The sequence below is a fragment of the Cynara cardunculus genome, assembly GCF_001531365.2.
Source record: "Cynara cardunculus var. scolymus isolate 2C chromosome LG 2, CcrdV1, whole genome shotgun sequence".
Taxonomy (NCBI): domain Eukaryota; kingdom Viridiplantae; phylum Streptophyta; class Magnoliopsida; order Asterales; family Asteraceae; genus Cynara; species Cynara cardunculus.
In genome coordinates, this window is record NC_037529.1 from 59,550,390 (window position 1) to 59,559,779 (window position 9,390).

The 9,390-nt window shown below is 35.3% G+C and overlaps 1 protein-coding gene across 1 annotated transcript in view; it reads right to left on the reverse strand.

Moving 5' to 3' along the window:
- Positions 1-1,736: 1,736 nt before the first annotated feature.
- LOC112506217 (zinc finger protein ZAT6-like) overlaps positions 1,737-9,390 on the reverse strand; it is an 18,277-nt gene continuing 10,623 nt past the window's right edge. The window contains exon 2 of the mRNA XM_025110235.1: positions 1,737-1,889. Coding sequence (XP_024966003.1) covers positions 1,737-1,889 — 153 coding nt within the window. The remainder of the gene's footprint in view (positions 1,890-9,390) is intronic.

Sequence of the window (9,390 nt, forward strand, 5' to 3'; positions counted from 1 at the left end):
AAAGGCAGTGTGCATCTCCCATGCAGATACTTGGCTTTTGAAAGATTACTCTGTGCACTCTCAAAGCAATCGGCTATTTCCTTCTACTCCCTAGCTCTCCTGTGTGTGAAGAGATTCTTAGTGTTCTTCATTTCCTTTCAAGAACTCTCTGTGTTGTTCTTGAAAGTTCTTCTCTTTGTAAGATTGTTTAGGTTAGGTTTTCCTTTCTTATCTTCCGCAACAATCTTTTGTATTTCTGTGTGTATTAATTCTTGATATAAATCAATAAGAATTAAAAAGTTGAAAAAAAAATCTGTGTAATTGTATTCAACCCCCCCTTCTACAATTACTTTCTGTTTATTGCCTTACCCTTCGGGACAAACAATGTACATAATCTCAAAGTCTTTAAAGGATAGGTGCCTGAAGTCAGCTTTTGAGAACATCCATTCCTTGGCATCAGTTCTGAGAACGGTGAAAACTGGCAATCAGATGTTCACGCGTCTGGAAGTATATATTAACTTTATGCTCACGATCTTGTGCTTTGTCTTGACCATCTTTAGAGATTGTGCCTTCTGCTTGAGCATATGTATGTACTCAATGTACGCTGTTGAGGTGAATGATTCGGAGAACTTGCATCAGATCCACATTAATAATTCTTCTGATGAAGATGTTGTACTCTGAATCTTCAAGGAATAGTACCTTGATCCTTATTCTCTCACACCTCTGAACATTAGCTGTTGCGGGAGTACTCTACCCCGAGGTTCTTTGACTGGTTGGTTGGGGAATCGACTAATCTCTTGTCGGTGATTCTGGTATGGCTTCGTTGAGATCATTGATGTGGTCGAAGTCCTATTCTTCAAGAAGTTGTCGGTTTCTTCTTAAATTTGTTGAGGCTGAGGTCCTTCTTCATCAAATTCTACATCGATCACTGCACGTGGGACCTCAACAGCAACAGTAGTAGTTTCAGATCTTTGCCCTCAAAATTTTTTGACTTTTCAACCATTGGCTCTGTTTCCACCTGGTTGTTTTGGTTGATTCATGATGACCTTGACCTTGTGAATGAGACGGTTTAGCACTTGAGGTCTGTCTTTGGATTGTACGAGAGACATCATGCCTGATAGTTCTCGGTCTTTTCTCTCCATTAAAATGACCGAGGTCATCGTCCCCGTCATCATGTCTTCGTTTTGAACCACTGGCCTGACTCTTGCAAATGTCCTCAAGGATCTGGATCCTCTTGGACAACAACTGGAATGATGATTGGATTGTATCCTCCACTGAGCTGATTTTAGTAGAAAGGCTTTGGAAACTTGTTCTAACTTCTCTTGAAAAGCATTGAACTCCGGTCTCATGAAATACTTAGGTTGTTTTTACACCCTGAGCATGACAATAAGATCAGCTTTGAACTGACCTCCTTCATCTGCCTCAGACAACAACTTAGCATATAAGATTGATTTTAGCTTTTCGGTTGAGCACTCAGATGGTTGTCTTGGTAGGCTGGGAGTAGGTTGTCGCTGCGGATTTAGGTTCATGTTCTCCATCATGGATTTTCCTATGAGTAGTATCCTCAGATAATTTACTAGGTTGTCCATTGAGGCTTGTACAGCAGCGAGAGCACCAACCAACATCTAAGTTGCTGTTTCGGGTAAATGAACACCAGGGGCACTTAGCCTTTTTGTTGAGACAACAGTTGAATCAACTGTCTGACCTACGTTCAGTGTTGGCGTTTGAGTAACACTAGTAGGATTTCCATCTGATCCTCATGGAGTATCTATTGAAGATGCCACTTGGGATGTTCCGACGTGTTCATGAAGAACCTCAATTTGAGGAACAGATGCTTGAGGTGTTACTACCCTCATCCTCAAGCCCTCAACATCTTCCTTCCCAAACCCCTCCTCCTCGGCCTCCACTACCTACCACCACCAAATTCAAAAACAAATGAAGGATATAGTATTCAAAACCCTAAACCAAACACAAATTCTAACAGAAAAATGTTAGCAATATATCAACATAAACAGTCTAGATTTACACAATTGTTATTCATACAAACCCTAAACTCAAAACAACAAAATATGTAAAATGTATCAGTAAAATATCATCACCTGTGGATTACAGGCTTTGTTGGACGTTTTGAGGCAATTATAAATCCTAGGAGGCAACTCTGATTAGTCAATAAAAATCGATTTCATCAAATCCTACTTGAGGAGATTTGAAAATCACCATCAAATGACCGATGATTGTGTTTACTAATGGATCGACTATCACCGACGGCCTTAATCGGTGGATTGACTATCATCGACGGTCGTATTATAACACCCCTATATATATAAAATAGCTGACAATTTAAAATTTCAAAATGCTCTGAACTTAAAACAACTTTAATAGCAAAATACTAAAACTATCAAATTTCTATCATAAAAAATCGAAACCTCTACAAACTAATCCTTAACAGAATTAGAATAAATCGGAAGGTTACTAAAACCATCAAATTTGTATCATCAAAACCTGAACCTCTACAAAGCTTTGGACGCCTCTCAGATTCCACTAGAACTTGATATACATGTCGATAAGAAAAGTGTCAGGATTTAATGCCTAATGAGTTGATGCAGTTTTAGGACACAATTCATCAAAGGAATATATTTTTCAAAGCTCGTTAATTCCAATTCAAATACCCATTTTAGATTAATAATCAATATCCAACCCACCCAAATCTTGCGCAAGGCGTAATTCTCAAAATACCGATTGTATAGATAGATCTGTAGATTCAAAACATTGAAAGAATAGGTAACGAAGTACCTAAAAAACACATTTTGCCAATTCCATCGAATATGGTGGAAGCACAAAATTAAGCAACTGATCAAAGCACTCAAGTTTCACCTCATGGCATGAATCCTCGTATACGGCTCCATTGAGCACCACCTCAAGATTCCTAAAATAACCCTAGTGTCTACTCAACCTTTAGATGAGTCTCCCCATAAAAGATACCAGTCTTCGTATACGGCTCCCACGAGCACCATCGCAAGACCTAGCCCCGTACACAACTCAACCTCTTACCACCATAGGCTAATAGCTCTGTGTACAACCCAAAGGCTACCACCGCAAGCTCTCTACTCATGAATTGGGGACCACTCACTAGACTTAAGTGAAGGCATCTAAACTCCAAGCTTAACAACAAGACAGACTCCTATGCCTATGGATCTAGTGCATTACATTCTAAACTTACATGACTCAAATTGAATGAAAAACGCACTCAAAATATGTAATTATCCAACAATATTCAATAAATGCTTTTCACATCCAAAGCTCCACATTAAGCTATAAAAACCGGACAATGGTCCCCAAAACTCAAATGAGTTAAAATTAAGCCAAAAAGCCTGTGACATCCGTCAATTCTAGAGTTTCAGGTTAGCAGCTATCTAGGGTTTCTAAATTAGAAATATATTTTTCTAGGGCTTAGTCAAGTTGATTAGAGCTCAACTAGCTTAGATTCCCGACATTTATCCCAGAAAATCCTGTTTTAGCAGATAACAGATAAAGTTAACTTATGTAATGACAAATACACTAAAATTTCTCCAAACATGATAAAAGTTGATGATATAAAGTCCAATTTTAAAAACATAAAATTCCTATTTAAAAGTTCAAACAACTTTGCAAAAATTAGGAAATTTGACCTAATACTCATTTTTTAATCACAATTTTAACATTTTATTTTTATCTAACATTTCAATGGGCTTTGTGTAAAAAATATATATATTAAAGTGTGTGGTCTTGGGCTTATGGCTGGCCACATTATGTCCCACACATAGCCCACATATAAAACTAAGTGACTCTTTGATTTCCTCCCACTTTTAGCTTATTTTCCCTCCAAAACCACCTAGAATCCTCTCTAAGTGTCTCTTCTTCTCCCCAAAACCACTTCAGCCGAATTTGATGTAAAAACATCCTTGGTTTCATTTGCTCTTGAAGAACATTGAAGAGGACAAGTGTTAGCAAGCAAGGTAAAGAGTTATTTTCAATACTTTAGTACTTTTGCATATCTTTTCTCATCATTTTCTACACTCTTTGTTCTCCATTTGGACTCAACTTTCTGGATGTTCTAGATGGGAGATTATACACCAAAGACATGAAAGATTTTTTCAAAATGGTGATAATCCATGACCTATAGTCTTAGAACTCAAGAAAGTAGGGTAAAACCACATTGCATGTGGATTTTAACCCTCAAAAGTGGTATTTTGGTGCTGACAGATTGCTTACTAGCACTTTTGTCGTCCATATCTCCCAAAATAATAGTCCAAATGCTAATTTTTTTTAAAGTTTATTTCTTTGAGTTGGGATTCTATTCCACTGGAATCATGTAAAAATGTGGAGTTTTGACCCCTCAAACACTTAGAACAAGTTAAGTGTGCAAACAGTAGGTTCAACAGTAGGTAAATCCTACTTTGAACACTCATAATTCTTTGATAACTTCTCCAAAATGTTTGATTTTTCTTCTGGAGTTTATTTTAGTGAGTTGTTGTTCTTATGTCTCTGGTTTCACTCAAAAATATTGAGTTTTGATCCCTTAAATTCTTGAAACAAGTTTATGGTGCAAAAAGATAATTTCGGACAGAACCTTGCATGTGTGTTCAAAATCAATTTATTATAATCCAATAGGTTTATACAAATCAATTTATTATAATGCCATTTTAAACCTTTTAAATCAAATAAGGTTTATTCAAAGTTTCAGCCAAACCTGTTATCTTCTCCTCAATAACATCCAGTCTATGATTTCCAACAAGAGCTCTGATCCTAAATCTTTAAATCACAAAGAAATAAAGATTCCAGACCACAGTAATCTTAAGGGATATGATAGTAAGAGTTATATTATATAACACACACATACAATTGACATCCTTATATCCAAATGTACACCTCTCCTTGATATGCCACCCTTATCCCATGGTACACCTCTCCTTGATATGCCACCCTTATCCCATGGTACACATCTCCTTGATATGTCACCCTTATTTCTTCATCAAAACATTACACATAAACAATTCCATATAGAATTAGAATCGCAGTTAATGGAACTATTATCATTTCAAAATCATTCTTTTTCAAAATTCCCCATTTATATATAAAAACAAATCAAAATGCAAATCCGGTCAAAATAGACTTGGCCGGACTTCATCTCCGGTCAAGTCTTGACTGGTTTAACAAATTCGGACAACAAATCGCCCAAAGCATGTCCGATTTATCACTTAAGGAAAAGATTCCAGCACTTTTGTCCGGATAACAAATTCGGACAACACTATGTCCCCGCCCCCTTTTTAACCGATTTAAAATAATCCGGTCAACTCATGGTCGTATTCATACTTCTTCGTTGAAACACTTAATCATAAGATCAAAGTTCATAAATTGCTCAACCTTTAAACCGGTTAAGACATGTCCGGTTTATAACTAAACCGCTTAACACTTGAGCGGTTTACAYTTAAATCACTTATACCTTGTCCGGTTTAAGACTAAACCGCTCGACCCTCTTGTCCGGTTTAATTCTAAATCGACTAAGCCTTATCCGATTTATACTAAATCGCCCAACTCTTATCCGGTTTAGGTAAAAATTCGGATAATACTCATATGGTTTAAACTTCAAACTAGATAAAAAGATGATACAAACAATTCATGTATTTCAAAGAGTGTAAAACATCTTTAGATCACTCACCTTATGCAATTTTCTTTTAAAACTCAGATGTATCCTTCTTCAAAATAAGCAATTCGATCAACTTCCCTCTCTCTTTAAATTGCTCAATCAGATAACAAAAGTGGCAAGAAAAAGAGAATGGAGGCTAAGCCCTCCTTTTTATACTTTCCTTTTCAGGAAAGTCGGCTATAATAGCGTTTCACTTCTTTTCCATTTGCATGCATGCTCACACACATAATATGCATGTATACTCATGTATACATACCATATTATACATGCATTTCACATTACACATTTATCCATATAAAATTGATGCATACTTATCTAGTTTCACCCATTAGCATGATCAAATATAACAATTTATCATGCTATCATGTAATCGTTTAACAATTAATCACGTAATAATTACCTCAGGTGATAACCAGGATACAGTTATCACATATAGTCGGTTTGGATACTAGCATTTGTATACCATTGGATACATAGATATCTTTCATGACCACAGATAACTCTTATTTTTAAGAGTTATTTCCTATTTATTTCCTCCCTTTTTATTATTATTAAATATCCAATTTTCTTGTTTTTATCCTTTTATTTCAAAAAGTTTTAAAAAGATGATGAAACACAAAGGAATAAGTATTATTCCAAAAACCTGTATTTTTCTGACAGCAGTACCCACTGTGGCACCAATGTGGGATGTCTACGAGCCTTGTTGCTGCTTCTTGAGAAACGTGCAGCTTGAAGATTTATCCAGATATTTTCTCCAGCTGTATATGAACTGTCTTCCTTCTTCTATTTTATTTTTATTTGTATTTTTTTAGCTTTGTAGTAATTACCTTTAAGGTAATGATTGGTTGTACTTACTCCCCTTCCTTTCCCCTATATAAAGAGGCTTGATGAGCCATTTTGAACACACCACCAATGCACCACACACCATGCAAGATACAAAACTCCTTTTGTGTCTCATTCTCTCTTTTTCTTTTATTATTATTATTATTATGTTTTTTAATTTATGTCTTTAATTTCTAGTCTAGTATTTTATTTCCTTGCACTTGTAATTTAGTTTTACATTAATGCAATTTATATTTCAGTATTATTTTATGTCTTTAATTATTTTTATTATGTCTAGCTAAATTACTCGTATGGGTGTGGGTGTGAGTTTAACTTAGGATGTTTATATAATATTTGAGTGTTTTTATCTTTTATCACTTCGTAGTCACTTAAGACGGTACTTAAAATACGGATAAACTGATCACTTTGAAGTGTTATTATTAGATCTTAGACCCAGAGATGGGCGGATCCGAAATACGGCTTAAGTGATGCACAAAGAACTCGAGAGGGTCTTTGAATAATTACGTGGAGACGCRAWTTTTGTATGCATCTAGCTAGGGGTTAAGCAATAGGTATTTTTATCACAAAGAGATTTGGGTAAGAATCGCATTCCTTTTACTTTTTAGCTAGATCGGCAAGTTTCGAAGTGGTAAACGTAAAACCCTTATGGAATTTTATGAGGCCCGGTTATAAAAGTTCACTTTCGAGAGATTGGAGTTTTTATAAACAACTCAGAAAAGTCTAACCATTTTATTGTTAATTTTATCTTAAGCAACACTTGCACCCATGCCCATTCTTTAATATTAGAAGTTTATTTCCTTATTTAGCTAGTCGGTCCTATTTCAGTCTTTTTATAAACAAAAATCCAACTTTTATTTTACATCTCGAAACTCATGCAAGAAGTTCATGAAAAATCTTTGAATCTCAGTAGTACCTTCTCTATGGGAACGATCTCGGTAGTTTGTACCACTTTATTACTTGCAAGCGATCATAGTGTCGGCGTGCACTTGCACCGCCACTGTGGGGACTTTCTAACCCTCGTTTTGTGATTTTAAATATGTGTTGCAGGAGGTGCAGACGGTAAGGGGAAAGGAAAAATGTGATATTTTCCATTTTGTATATTTGTATGAAGATTTACTTTTGATGTGTACGTTTTGATAGACAAACGATGATTAGTACAAGGATTGTATTTTGAATTTTTGGACCATGTATTCTATATTAGTAAATTCTTGTACTAAGGGACCTATGTGGTGTATAAACATGTATTTCTTGTGAATGAAGTATTTGTTACTGTAATGTATGGTATGGGGTGTTACAAATGACATTTTTCCTTTCATTTCTCTCATGTTCAAAAACATGAAAATTTATTTATTTTATTTCATTTTTTCCCTCTCAAAAACACAAATAAAAAAAATCATTTTCTTTATCTTTCTTTTCCTTTTCTTCTCTTTCCATTTTTTTCTCCCCAAATTCGAGAACACAACATAAGTAGAATTAACCACAAGGGTGGTGCCTGATTGGTTTGAGTTTAGCTCCAAAGTTCAAAAGTACCAGGAGGTCCCAAGTTCAAATCCAAGAAGGAATATAAATCCCCTTGTGGCCATGGAGTCAAATGCGGTGACTCCGGGCTATCTGCAAAGCAGGTTGTCACCCTGGGATTAGTCAACTCGCATAACGGGTTGGATATCCAGGTTAATAAAAAAGAACATAAGTAGCATTTAGAAGGCATTTAGCTTTCTGAATTCTACCCAGAAGGCTTATAACCTTCTGAATTTTGATACATTAACAAAGTGGTGCATCTAAAAATTAGGTGATTTGGGGCACACCTAAAGGTGTAAAAAATTCTTAAGCTAAATAACCCATCCAAACCAAAACCGTTTCGGGTTATTCAGTTTGCAGGTAAACATTTTATGTTTTCGGTTATTTTTTAGTATTTTGGTTAAACCAAATAACACATTATAATATTATTTTATTTATTTTACTTCTATAAGAATTGGTTTAAGAGTATTGATCGTCGAAAACTCTCGAAGATGGGAACAGTCGGGAGCATAAAGCCAAAAAGATTTGGGGCTCATGGGGTAAATAGGGATAAAGCTTTAGGATAAATTTTATATTTTTGTTAAGATTTTAACTTCACTATGGGCCTTTCTCCACCCCCAAAAAGATGTATCCAGTATTGTTGTTGATTTTAACAGTTGATAGTTATTTGATGATTCTTTTTATCGTCAAATAACTACGTAACCACCTTCAAACCTATTTTTGAGAATTTTCAATCTCATTTTAACATAATGAAACCATAACAACAAATTGTGTGTTTCGCTCACAATTTCGCCTTCAAATCTAGAGTGGGTATTTGGATTATGCCCAACTGCATTTCATGATACCCATATATAGGATGAAATAGGGTCTAAATACTAATTACAGACAATGATTATGTTCACGATCCAATTACTATCCAAATTTTTTTCATCGACATTTAATCCTTACACCATCTAACATTACTCAAATTAAAATTCAGGGCCATACACTCAACAAAATGTTATAAGCTAATCCTCCAAGTTTTGAAACAAGGTGAAAAAGATAATAAATTAAACATTATTAGTCATATGAGTGTGTTATCCAATAGGTGGAACAAAAAATCTTGACTGAAAGAATTAACCAAAGGGCCTTTGGCCTAGCGGTATCGGAGCCCTTGACCTTCTAGGAGGTCAGGGGTTCAAACCTCACCATAGGTGAGGAAGGTGTGTGAGTTTATTTGTTACATTTGTCGTATATAAATATTATATGTACTTCAACAACAAAAAACGAAGTAATTACGTTTTGCTCAAACTCTGTCAATTACCACTACAATTGGAAATTACGCTAGACTCCATTCGTTTTGATTTTTCTTACATGATTCGTCT